Source organism: Anticarsia gemmatalis, chromosome 9, assembly GCF_050436995.1.
Source record: "Anticarsia gemmatalis isolate Benzon Research Colony breed Stoneville strain chromosome 9, ilAntGemm2 primary, whole genome shotgun sequence".
Taxonomy (NCBI): domain Eukaryota; kingdom Metazoa; phylum Arthropoda; class Insecta; order Lepidoptera; family Erebidae; genus Anticarsia; species Anticarsia gemmatalis.
In genome coordinates, this window is record NC_134753.1 from 815,517 (window position 1) to 829,961 (window position 14,445).

General features: G+C 37.8%; 1 protein-coding gene across 1 annotated transcript; it reads right to left on the bottom strand.

Annotated features, from left to right (window-relative positions):
* Positions 1-6: 6 nt before the first annotated feature.
* Positions 7-11,479, bottom strand: LOC142975718 (embryonic polarity protein dorsal-like). Its single transcript, XM_076118735.1, has 10 exons — positions 11,299-11,479; positions 6,417-6,525; positions 5,792-5,944; positions 4,741-4,943; positions 3,918-4,147; positions 3,374-3,529; positions 2,802-2,874; positions 2,520-2,566; positions 1,617-1,991; positions 7-1,218 (listed from the first exon to the last, which is right to left on the bottom strand). Exons 1-10 carry the CDS (start codon positions 11,336-11,338, stop codon positions 991-993), a joined length of 1,614 nt encoding a protein of 537 aa, XP_075974850.1. The 5' UTR covers positions 11,339-11,479; the 3' UTR covers positions 7-990.
* Between the last annotated feature and the right edge of the window lie 2,966 nt (positions 11,480-14,445).

A 14,445-nucleotide genomic window follows, 5' to 3' on the forward strand; every position in this document is an offset into this window, starting at 1 on the left:
AAATATTATAACTAGTAAATGCATCAAGACTAATACGTTTTACGTATATATTTTTTTTATTACAATTTCTTAATATAACTAGTGTACTTACTAAATAATTATATTCAAAACTTACATAAGTAGTATTATATTAATTTAATTTAATCTAAAACATTACATTTGTCATCTAGATCGCAAATACAAGTTATTTAATAAAAAAGACATATTTTTGCATTTAACTTATTAATAAAACTTAATTTTAAGTCGCCTATCTAATTATTTTATACTAGCTGACTCGCGCAACTTCAATGGTCAAAAGAAGAATGGGTCAAAATATTCCCCGTTTTTTGTAACATTTTGTACGGCTACTCTGCGTGATGATATATAGCCTATTGCCTTCCTCGATAAATGAGCTATCTAACACTGAAAGAATTTTTCAAATCGGATCAGTAGTTCCTGAGATTAGCGCGTTCAAATAAACAAACAAACAAAGGCTTCAGCTTTATAATGTTAGTAATGTGTAAACCGATAATTTTATTTTTTCTGACCCCGGCTTAATATACTTAATTTTTATCAAACTTTTAGATGCTGTACAATTAAATAACTATGCGCATTTATTTCGATTTAAAATAAAGTAATTGTAACTTAATCTTTCCCTTGCTTTCAAATCAGTATATACAAGCTATTGTAGGATTAAAGTCATAAATGTAATGTTTATTCAAAGTTAAAGTATTAAAAATAATTATCACTTACTCTAACGGTGAAGGAAAACATCGTGATGAAACCTTGCATGCCTAAAAATTGATTAACATATTCTTTGAGAGCACGCAATAAAGTCACCCAACCCGCACATGGCCAGCGTAGTGGACTCCAAGGCCTAACCCCGCTATCGTTTGGGAGAAGACCTTTGCCCAGATGTGTGACAGTAACGGGTACAAAAAAAAAACATTAATATAAATACTCGCCCCCTGAGTTCCAGGGTAATTTCTTCATAAAACATCTGTGTGTTTCTCAAACATCGTTGTTGAAAGTTTGAGGAATGGATAATAATTCACTTAGTTCATTTTCTTCGGTCTCGAGCAGTGGAAAATCCACGTTGGTAGGTTCATTTCTATCTCTCGCAGGTGGTTCACCGTTAAGGATGATCAGAAGCTCCTCTGAGTCTGGCAGAAGGCTTTCCTTGATGCACTCCATCAGTGCGTTACTGATGTCTGTGGCTATCTCACCACCCTCCGCCGTCTAAGGACATTACGAGATAATTTAAAAAAAACTCTTGTATCAGGCCAAACATGACCTTAGGTGAACAATCAAAGAAGTGAAATCATTCTTGGCAGAATTTTAATTAAATTAAATTATTTTATTCGTTTAATAGACTACCAAATATACCTATTGCGTAATCAAAAGCATTAAATTACCCTCGTTTGCGTCGCACAGGAAACAAGAGGAGACATCGAGTCCAAAAATTACATGACGTTAAACAGAAGTTCATTCATTGCTATTTATATAGGTAAGTACAGCGTTATTAGTCTTCAGCTAGCTAACCAATAATTTGAAAATACGAAAGATACGCCTTAATTTTTTTTCTATTGAGTAACTGACGGTTAAATAGAATTAAACAAACATTTCTTTTTACTTACATCATTCGTTTCAAGTGGTATATCATTCAGTTCATCGTCGCTGGCCATGAATGTATATGAATAAGTTGTTTGATTGTGGGATATATCTAGGTAGCACTTAGGTGGCTCCTCGTCCAGAGACAAGCCTAGGAACGAAGATACCGGCGTTTGTGGTGACGAGGCTATAGACGAAGCAGAAGACGAATACTGCGGCGTCCTTATCTGCATGTAAGAGAAGCCTGTCTGTATGGTCTCAGACATACATGAAGGAGATGGATCCAAAACTGGACGGAGGTGTGAGGAGGCTGGATCCCATGGCAAGTCTGCAGCAAGATCGAACTCTACAGGTGATGAACGTGATGATGGACCAGCAGAATCGGGGGCCGGTGCTGCCAACTGAAAATAAATTATGTTTTTTATGTTTATTCTCTTTGCGTTTTGAAACCATTGATCATGTTGTAATGAAACTTTGGTAGCGGTTCTGACATGAGATTTCATGGCCGAAAGCGTCAGATTGCGTAGATTTTGGAGTTGTACCGTGTTTGTTTTCTACACTCGGTAGCATTGAATTGCGAGTGTTTGACATTCAAAATCAACCCTTATCTGATGTGCAACTCTCTATCACTATCGACTATCGACAACCGGCTAACTATTGCTTGCTAAAATTGATCAGCACCACTAACTGAAAGGAATTGCGCTACTGTAAGCGATTCACTGCTATTTGCTACTATCTAGTATCGAGAGTTTTACATCTAAAATGGTCAGCAAAAATAGTTTCTACGGTGCTCGCTAGAGGCCATACCAAATTCTCAAAATTTCTTGCTAGCTTTTCGGTTGTTGATAGCATACCAGCTGTAGATAAAAAATATGGACAGAAAAGGCCGGATCCATAAATAAGTTTATAATAATAAAATTGTAAGTCACCTGTTTGTCGTTCCGTGGTGGTGCCGAAGTTGTAGCAGACCTGGGCCCTGCAAAATACAAATAATTTATCGTAACTAAGAATTCGGTCTGCTAATATAATATTTGAATACCCAGAATCGGAGGCCCTAATCTACAGTTTGTGTTTCCTTATTAGAATGGGCCTCGAACCTAAGGCTGGTTGTAATGTCACGCGGACCGTCAGTAAAGGTTCGCTCCGCGCAAACAAAAAAACCAGCCTAAGTACCTACGTCATTATGAATGTATAACTGATTATTGTTTTACCTGTATACTCCGGCAAATAGGTGAACTCAAACGGCAAGCTAACACTTTTAGCACTTTCAAGATGAAACTTCACCTGGAAATAGAAAACTATCATTTACTTCAATCCTAATAATATACTCAAAGAGGCCTGACTGTTACAAACGTGCGCACTACGCTTTAACGAAAATAATCATAGGAATGTGACAATGTCTAAGTGCTAGCGAGAGACTCCGATGAAATGACATGACTTAGTTCGCACGTTTGAAATGACCCGAGTTTATGTAGGTATATTACAAATATTGTAAATGCGATAGTCTGTGAGAATGTATGTATATTTGTAATTCTTTCACTAAAAAACTACTGAACGGATTTAGTTTGGTACACATACTAAGTTTATAACTTAGATTAACACTTTTTATTCCGGGAAATCTTGTCATATGGACAAGCTAATTAGCTTAGCTTAACTAATTTTGGTTAGGACAACCTTGACAAGTGCAGGACCATATAAAGAGGTGTAGGTACTGATGGGGAGCCCTGTACTCAACAGTAGGTGGAAACGGGCTGGTTAGATATTTAGATAAATTATCACTTACGGTAACAGGCTCAGTAATGCTGGTATTCTCGTAGGGCGGTGTTTTGAAAATAACAGCCATGGTCTTGTACAATTCAGTTGTTTCCACTGTCGCCTTCCACGGGCGATCCTCTTCCGCGCCTTCCTGGTAGAACACTGGCTTGTCATCCTTTGTCACCTGCAAACGTATCCAAGTAGTTTAGTTAGGATTTGACTGCTTCTGTGGCGCGGTTGTGTATGCGACTACTGCCCAAGAGGTCTCAAGTTCGAATTATTAGGTCAGAGCAAAAAGTGTTTTCTGTGTTTCTCTGTTAAAATTTTCTCAAAAATTGCCCGGATTTTGGAATTCGAGCTGTAGTTTTGCGCCTGACCTCTTACTGGTCGTGTCGGTTATCCTTTCCACCAGGCTCTGAGAGTGAAGGAATAGAGAGTGTACCTGTGTGTTGCGCACACACTTGGACACTTTAAACAAAGTCCTGCACCGTTGGATAACGTCAATGACATTGGTCGTGGTTGTATTGAAGGCAAATCCTGCATAATTATTGAGTATTTCTAAATATACTTACTTTCTCGCAGAGTAATATAAGTTTGGTGCCACCTCGTGCCGGTCCAGAGCATTCACTGGCGACATGAACGACGAGGTCACTCTTGATTTTCTTGTCGTATATCTTTTCTGAGATGACGGGCTTCAGCGGTCGGCAGCATCGTCCCGTCTCGTCCGGCAGGAACACTTGGAAGCACAGCCGGACTACATGCATGCTGATGCTTGACAGGTCTTCGATGTGATCGAACCCGGCTGTAACACAACGTTCCACAGATATACTAATGAAACAAGAACTGAACCATTAATGACGTGGTTCAACTAGTCTTATCTACATTTTGACGTCATTCAGTCTGTTTTCAGTTAATTATAGAGTTAACAATCTCTATTCACTTATAATGTATATCTAAAGCCTTATAACACGCGACAATCTCCGACGCGATTTCTCTGTTTATTGACAATACCAAGACCTTTTACGTTCCCTCTGAAGCACGAAGAGACTCATGCCACAAAGCCGACAGCCAACTATGGAATGTCCTCGCTAAAGGTTGCATCATTTATAGCTTGGGGATAAATTGATATCTATACTAATATTATAAAGCTGAAGTTTGTTTGTTTGAACGCGCTAATCTCAGGAACTACTGGTCCGATTTGAAAAAATATTTTAGTTTTAGATAGCCCATTTATTGAGGCAGGCTATAGGATAATATCATTACGCTACGACCAGTAGGAGCAGAGTACCAATAAAAAATGTTACAAAAACGGGGAAATTTTTGACCCATTCTCTCTTATGTGACGCAAACGAAGTCGCGCGGGTCAGCTATAAGTAATATATGTATAAGACTTACCTTCTTCAGGATCAATATTCACTTCTTGTCTGCGGCGCAATACGTTGGCTCTATCTTCTTTCTTAGTGCAGACAATGCCGAGCTTCTCGAAGCGAATCTCGTTGCAGAGTCCGATATGAGTGGTGATGATGCTCACTCCTAATTCTCTGTTCCTAGCTTCGTTCGTAGGAAAGTCTTGAATGACCACGTGATGCGGATGTTGCCTAAACATCAATCATTATGAAATTAAATAAATATCACTGGACAACTCGCACGCGGTCATTTGATTCCAAACTAAGCAGAGCTTGTACTATGGTAACTGTATAAACATACTTATATACCTACTTCTAAATTCATATTTAGATAGATAAATTTACAACCAGGCCCAGAGCAGATACTGGTGCTCATCACACAAATATTTATCGCGGGTGGGATTCTAAAAAGCGGAACTTAACTAATACATAAAACGACTCGTTTTACACAGTACAACAACCACACCACAACGCAGGGACAAACTGTAGTTGCGATGTGGTCAGGTTTGGCAGTATGAAACACGTGGTCCATAACGGCGTCAGAATGTGGTACGTGTGAATTGTATTTCATTTCAATAAGAAAATATGCACCCGACCACGTGTTGTCGTTGTGGTGTGGTACGTCTGAAATAGCCCTTACAATTTTCAAGAACGAAAACCTGACTGTTTATAGTGTTTATTACTCTTAGGGCGCATTCCCACTATGTCGTAACGATTAATTTATCTGACAACTGTCGTCTCTAGCTGTTCCCATTATAAAGATTGTTTGTCGTCAAAAAAAATACTGTTTAGTGCCTGTTGAATCTAGCCGTCCCCACTGTCACGACAATCGGTCGTCACTGCAAAAAATGTCGTACACGACAGTAAGTCGTGTCGTTCTGTATGTGAACATCTCTATTTAAACATATAAGCCACGACACTTAAAACTACGCGATTATCTGTCGTTCCGACATAGTGGGGACGCGCCCTCACTAGTTAAAATAGGAACGAAACTTTGAACGTCGCGTATTTTTACTAGTTAATAAGAGAGTTATATTCACCTGTAAGGTTCGTTTTCAGTGACGCATGACGCGACGATTTTGACCGGTCCCGGCCTGCAGCCGATGATCTGGATGGCAGGGTACGTCTTCCTCTCCGGAGTACTGTTCGCTCCCGGGATGTTACCCACGCGACCCTCGCTTGGGTAACGGAAACTGTTATTAACAAAAAGAAAGTATTTTAAAAGATTGTGGATTTAGCTTTGTAAAAAAATGTATGAATGATCAATTTATTTAATGCTGATAGTGGAAAATATTTTTAAATAAAAAATAATCACCGAAATGTGTATGCGCGTATAACTTTTGAACAACTAAACTAAATTGAATATTTTTTCTAATATGTTTGTAACTGTAACGGCTAGGATTGTATAGGATCGATTGGATCAAAATTACCATGGGAATGGAATCAATGGGATAAAATTGTACTTAACCCGGACGAAGTCGGGCCAGTCCACTGGTTAACAATAAATACGGAAATTCATTTATAATTTGACTCATTATTCACTGGACAATGGCATCTCCCTTTACGACGAAAAGTTTCCTCCTTAACCCGGGAAGTGGGAATAGTACAATCTAAATTACGATCTGAAACTTAAGAATGGTTATGTATTATAAAATCTGAACCGACCTTCGCTCCTTGCGCGCCGGCTCTTCGGACATGCGCGCAAACGGTTTGCCGTGCACCGATATTAACCCGCTGCGCGACCTGTCCACGTCACTTGACCCCGACGCCATGCCTAAAAAAAAAATTGATTTACTAGGTAGCACATGACAAGTTTTGATTTACATGCCCGGTTTCTGAGGTACATTGAGCGTAGTTTATCTATGCAAAGTGTCAATCTATACTAATCTATACTAATATTTTAAAGCTGAAGAGTTTGTTTGTTTGTTTGAACGCGCTAATCTCAGGAACCCCTGGTCCGATTTGAAGATTTTTTCAGTGTTAGATAGTCCATTTATCGAGGAAGGCTATAGGCTATATAACATCACGCTACGGCCATTAGGAGCAGAGTAGCGACGAGAACTGTTCCAAAAACGGGGAAAATTTTGACCCATTCTCTCTTCGGTGACGCAAGCGAAGTTGCGTCAGCTAGTTTTATATAAACTTAAACGCTATTAGATAAACTATCGCTAAATGTGCTTCAGAAACCGGGTGTATGAGCAGTGATAGCCGAGTGGTTTAAGTTGCGTCTCCCACGCAAGTTGTCAAGGGTTCATACCCGAGGCAACACATTTTAGAAGGTATGTGTGTATTAGAAATAATTATCACTTGTTCTAACGGTGGAGAAAAACATCGAGATGTAACCTTGTATGCCTTAGAGTTCTTTAGAACAGTTCTAGAAGGTGCGCAAAGTCTTCGCCAGCGTAGTGAACTAACCCCTTCCTCATATGGGAGTCTTCTACCCTTGCCCAGTAGTGGGACATTAATGGATTAAATAATTATTAGTTATTTAATATTTACTGCCACTATGACTTTCGACGAACGGCTAGCTATTGGCAAATTGTGTACGAAAACATGATAAACGCCCCAAGTGGCTGACGTAAGACCTAATTCTAAATTAAAAGTACATTTTAAAAGTTTCTCGGTAACTCGGTAGTGACGATGATTTGTTCCGCATTCGACCCGCGATGTTTTGCCCCACATGAAAAAATCCGTATTTGCCCTACATTTTATTCCTGTTTTGCCCCGAATGCCATATTTATTCTTAATTTAAGCTTTTATTCCTGTTTAGCCTCATTTTTCATTCTTGATTCGCCTCGAATATTTATGAGTTCAGATTTATACTGTTTTAGTACAGACAGCCTAAAAAATCATAAATATTCATTGATATTTTATTACAGCTCTTTGCACACAAACTTATGAGCAGGTACAAAATAAGACAATAGATCGGATCGCGACCCTTTTTTCAAGACCAGTCAAATGTGGTCAGCCAATCAGGGACATTATCAGTAAGGGTCGGGCGACACATAGCAAAATGTAGGTAATTAGAATTAGTACTCATTCGTTGTTTGTGTGTTTGAGTTAAACTGCAAAGAGGTGTCTAATTCAAATTGAATTTAGTTAACGTTCATTATTTTATTTTAAGTATTAATTGAAAATGGAAGAACCTTTTCAATCTACATCCCTTACAAACCTATCGTTTATTAAATCAATACGGGGCGACCCTATGCTTCTGTTCGACGGATATGAACACGTAAAAAGGAGAAATAATAAAAATGTTACTATTTCGTCGAGATGTGTAAATAGAAAATGTAAAGGTGGAGTAGTTACCATTTACAATCATGTAAATAGAATATTGCAACACAATTTTTGCAAACCTAATGTGGCAAAAAATTTGATCAAAGAAGAATTGTTTCGTTATAAACAAAAAGCTGCATCTGCGGATGGTAAACCCATCACATCAATTTATAATGAATGCTTAATAAGGATGAAAAACAGAGGTACAGATCTAGTTGAAGTTTTACCAGAATTATCGAAAATTAAAATTGGTCTCTACAATGCGAGAAACAATACTCAAAATTTTTAAAAGTCAACGTTTAACGCCTCTGAGGTTCAAATACCTAAGGCTTATGAAGACTTTTTACTTTTTAACTACGGGTATAATAAAACAAGAATATTGGCATTTGCTGATCAAGAAATCAGAAAATATATACAAAATATAGAACATTATCGGAGATGGCACTTTTAAATGTACTGTTAAACCATTCAAACAGTTATATATCATTTATGGAGACCTCGGCAGCACTCGGGAGAACATACATGTTGTACGATTAATTTACATCCTATTAATGGATAAAAAAGAAACAACATACCTACACAATTCCTTGATATTATTGATAAATTAAACCCAGACATAACAAACTGTCGCATTAACCATAAGACAATTAGGTAGAATCAATTATTTGTGTGCCTACCATACTCTTTTCAAGTGGGGCAAAACAAGAATCAAATTTAACATGGGGCGAAAAAGGATTTTTTTGGAATGTGAGGCGAACGAGTGAGGCGAATGCGGAACAAATCGTGACGATAATTGAAGACACGAGGGCGCACAAGGAATACTTCTTTTTTAAATATCAAACACAAAACTAGAACAGGGTTGGAAAATTTTGCGACCAAGCTAGTTAAGTCTAGTTATTTAAAATTTTATCATGTCACGTGCCAAAATTTGACCTGAGTGATAGCAATTAAAAACATACTTATTTACCACTGTAAAAGTTGGTCTTCCAGACATCAAATGTAACAAAAAATAAGATTGATAAAGTTGTAATAATATTATTGTGCCGGCGACAGAGAGTTTGTTTTTGTCTTAATCGCAGCGGACTTCCCGTGTTGTCTTATTAACGTATCTATACTAATGTTATAAAGCTGAAGAGTTTGTTTGTTTGTTGGAAAGCGCTAATCTCAGGAACTACTTGTCCGATTTGAAAAATTATTTCACTGTTAGATAGTCAATTTATCGGAGAAGGCTATAGGTTATATAATAATATGATCACGCTTCGACCAATAGGAGCAGAGTACCAGGGAAAAATGTTACAAAAATGGGGAAAAAATTGACCCATTCTCTCTTATGTGACGCAAGCGAAGTTGCGTGGGTCAGCTAGTTATCAAATATATCGCATAACAACCTTGACTTTTGCTCTACCGAAGCTGGGCTATAAGATGTTTAAGTTCTGTCATTAGTTGCTTAGCCAACGTTGAAAAGAGTGTTGAATACAAGAATGGTACAGTAGCGCCATTCTCTAAAGTCGGTGCAATAGAGTATCGAGAGTTTGACATTTAAAATGTACATCAGAATTAGTTACTACGTTGCCCGCGCTATGTTCATATAAAAGTTCCCGATAGTTTGCCTATTGTCTAAATTCGATAGTGGCAGAGAAAGGCGCTACTGTTACGACACTCGTACCTACTGATCTACCAATAAATAATGACAACAAAATGGCTGCCGCTGACGAAGCAGGCGTAAGTTGAGATGGCGGTATGATTAGAATACTTTCTTAGGTGGAAGACTAGAGATTTTCAAACGGTTTTCCAAATCTTTTCTAATATCTGGCCAGTAGCGCGATTCTCTACAGTTTGTAGTATAGAGTATCGAGAGTTTGATATTTAAAATGTTCTGCAGAAATAGTTCTTACGTCGCCCGCGAGAGGCGCTAATTTCTCGATAGCTAGCCGGTTGACCAAATTCGTTAGTGATAGAGAATTGTGCTACACTATAATTATCATTCGCTTTTGTTGAAAAATACCTTTATTAGTAGGTGTTGTAACCTTAAGTCCAAAATTTTAATGTGTGATGATTTACATTGAGTTATTATACAATCTTGACCCCTAAGAAGTCACCGTAACGTGAGATAATACGGGTTTGCCCGCAGATAAAATATTTTTCCTTAAATTAAAACGTAGATATGGACAGAACTACGAACAATAATCACGCTTTCTTTCCATAGAGGTAAGCAAAGATCAAAGAACTATGAAATAAAAAAAAAACGGCTTCATTTACGTTTATACCTGTTATTAGTTATTCAGTTATCATAGTACAAACTCAGCTTAGTTTGGAATCAAATGACCGAGTGTGAGTTGTCCAATAATATGTTTTTAAATTTAATTAATCTTATTTTCTTTACCTAATTTCTAATGTCTCACTAGTCGACAGTGCCGGCTGTAAAAAATTGCGCTACAGTTTCGTAATCAAACATGCAAGGTTTCATCTGATTTCATCACTTATTTAATTAATTTAATAACCAATATTTGAAGCTTTTTGTCGGAAAATAAGCGTATTATCTATTAAAGGATGTTGCTTGCCCACTAGTACTATTAATATCATTGGGACATTGGCGATATTATTAATATGTTATAAACAACATTATGAATTATTATCAGTTTAACTAAAAGTTATGAATGAATGTTGATAATAGTATTTACTATAACATTGCTATGTTATATTTACAACTTGTAGTAAAATTACGTTAAGTAACTAAATTATTAACAATATTAATTGTTTGCAATTTACTACTTGGATCATGTAAACGAGATGTTTTTATACTATGAAAAGGCTTATCCTATGATTTTTGGCAATGGTAGTCGATAGTCATAATTATCTTGTAAAATAAATTAATAGACTGAAATAGACTCATACATAAGCCTATATCTCACATCCCCTATCCTAAAACTTTAATGTTCGTCTTCTACACTTTCAGCAAAAGTTTGTGGTGTGGAATTACCGAAGGGTACTTGCTTACGGCTGAAAATAATCGGTATGTAGAAGCTAGTACCAATATCGTAAATGCGAATTTAACTTTGTTTCTTTGCGCCCTAAACTATCCGAGTGCTAAATTTATGTACATTTAAGAATTGTTATCAATACTTAATAATTATAGCAAGATAAACTTATTTATTATAAACATTTTACATTTTTACGGCAAAACAACAAAAAATCGCAGCTAAAATATGGCAGAATGATAGACCGTTTAACGACAAATATAATAGAAAATAGTAGTAAAAAATTCACTTACCTTCCCGTTGTCCCTTACTTAATTTCTTTCCTTTGGCCATAATAACAAACTGAGCCAAAATATTTATCAAAACTTGCAAAACTTGTCAACTAAATGAACTATGAGAGATGAGTTACCGAGAGTTGCTATCAGACGCGGACCGGTGGCGAGTACTGGTCGGCGCGGATAAACAACTAGTGGCTGTGACTGTCTGTCACTACTGGGCAATTGATAAGTCTCTTGTATTTATAGGCAAACTGGCGACCAATCAGCGAACGAGCATTTATACTAAATACATTTGCCTCTTTTTACACTAAGATAAACCGAAGGGGTGCGTATGCACTGAAGCGGAGTTCGGCTAAGCAACTGTAGCCTGGCGCGACTCTCCACCTTGGCAGGTCCCCTTGCCCACCTCATTCTAACGGCCCGTTTCTTCATCAAAAATAACAGCCAAAGTAGAGGTAAAGTAAAAATTACAGTCGAATTCGTTTCTTTACGAAATTTCTAAACATAAATAACTTCGTGATGAAACCTTGTATGCCTAAAATTTGTTTAATACATTTATTGAGGGCGTGCAAAGTCAAAGTTCCCAACCCGCACTTGGCCAGCGTGGTGGACTCATGGCCTGACCCCTTTCCTCGTTTGGGAGGAGACCCTTGCCCAGCAATGGGACGGTAATGGTTTGAAAAACTAATTTTCTGATTATTTAAGGCTGTAAGTATTGGGCTAACAATTATACGACAAAATACCAACGCTATGAAAAAACAAAATCAATTATTCATTTAGGTCAAATGTTGACACGACAGTCGTTACAATTACTGAATCTACTACTAGCTCGGAAAGGGGGTAGAGCCTTATCTGAAGAGCTAGCAAGAAACTCCCGGCCACTGTTTTCGCTAAAGCCAATCGCCAAAAGTTTTACAATGTCGTTGATATAATAATTGATTATACGAGGAACTACCTTCAATCTGCGATATAGATTAAACGTCAATTATGTACTATAATGGTTCTTGGTTAACAAAGAAACAAAATTTCAACAAATGTTCAATTTCGATGATTATAGTAAGGCTCCTGTTTGTCACCCTTATTCTTTTGTATTGTCATGTTATTGTAATATAGTGCAAACTTAATAATAAGAGAGAATCATCAACGCGACACGTGACCAGAGGGCTGGTCTTTTCTTAGTGCAAAAGATAAGCATTGCAATTCTAGTTGGAAATGCTGCCAGTTTTCTGGGCACGTTACCCGAGGACGGCGATGTGGAGATATTTTATGATAAGTACTTATTTTAATCACATTTATATTTTAATATTTTTCGTTTGTGCATACTTCGATTTTAAATGTAATTTCAAAAAAAAACCTTAATACTTATTTGTAGTTTTATGTTTTAACATTAAACTGCATCGAATTTGGATTCGTTAATTTGCCTCGATGAGAACTCTGCAGCTCTGGTGCCAGGTGGTAGTTAATATGCGTATTACGTATCTCAGTCCAGTACATTACTGTTTTGGCGTGACGTCACTGTTATTATCTAAAAGAGAAAACAATGTACAGCATAGCGGTTGTACATAATGTTCATACATTGTTTTCTTTCTAAGATTATAGCGCCTGACCACTCACAGGTCGGTTTAGCCGCCACACGGGCTATGAGAGTAAAGGAGTGTACCTGTGCATTGTACGCACACTTATCCACTATAAACAAACGGTCTGCACGGTTGCTGGTTTCAATAATAGTGGCCGCCGTAGCAGAATGTCGGCCAGGAAGACATCATCATCAGTTCCACACTTAATATTGTCGATACCTCGGTGGCGCAGTGGTTTAGGTCGCCACGCCGCTACCGATGCCGCGGAATGTCGTGGGTTCGATTCTCAAACGGAACAATTATTTGTGCGATCCACAAATAATGATTTCGGGCCTGGTTGTAATTTGTGTCGGTTGTTTGTATGTTTGTAAAAGTCCTCGCGACACAAAAGCAATTCTTAGTGCGAAAGTTGTGATTTAAAAGATGCTTCGTGCAATTTTGTGTTGACAAGTTACAAATCTGCACATATATTGTCTCGCTTGGCTCCATATTTGGTATTCATGTGAAAATCGTCAATAGTACGATGTTTTGTTTAGAACAATGTTATCAGAATGATCCATTTGACATTCATTATCTTCTGACCCAAGTGACTTATAATGCTTATGGCTAGTTACGCTTACAGGTCGTTACACGATTATGATTTAAGCATCCTTAGAGCTCACGTTCTATAGATGGGTCGCCGCTTAGTGGTATTTAAGTCGAGTGCTTCCGTGTTTTGGATTGCACGTAAAAAATCCCGTAAAAAGTAATGGTTGTTGTCGAAGAAGATAACAGTCATGTCAAAAGTCAGCGGGCTTGTCTTTGGAAGACGACTAACCACGCGATAAATAGTAGTATTATAATTTAATTATCTGAGTTTAAAGTTCAGCGCGGTCTCCGTCCTTCAGCCGCTCACGTCCCTGTTGCCCCCTTGTGACATTTTGAGCAACTAGTTTAGGGAGCCAGGACGTTAGACTTATTCTTCTTATCGTATGGTCAGTGGTCAACCTAGTGTCAAAGTTGTTCAAGCCGCTAGGCCTTTGACGTGGCTTAACGACTGTTATCTTAATTGACAACAACCGGGACCGACTTTTTACTTGCCTTCCGAAGCACGGAGACGCCCAGTTCAAATGCCACTAGGCGGTCCTTCTATGGAAGGACCGCGCCAAGGTTTGCTTAATTCACAGATCGTTTACCGATCAGTGAGCGCAACTGGCTATGAGCCGCGTTAGACTTAGACATAGACATGTATTTATTACATTATAAAACTGTGTACATAAGTTGTTACAATATAATAATAGTTCCAACAGTTACCCGTTTCGGGAGTTGCAATGTTAGGCTAAATTCATATGACCGAGCGTATATATATGATAACATATGATGTAGACAATACTAGATGTTTACTCCGATGTTGTACCGCGCGGTCGAAAGTTCCGCGCGGCTCTGTGCGGTTATATGAACTTAGCCTAAAGAGTACATTTACCTACGTTACGTTTTGTAGTCTCTGCCTAGTCCTAAGTGAAAACTAAATAAAGGAAAATTTGAGAAATTGTTGATATTCTTTATGAATGAATATAAGCTGAAAAGAGTTTAAATACGCGATATG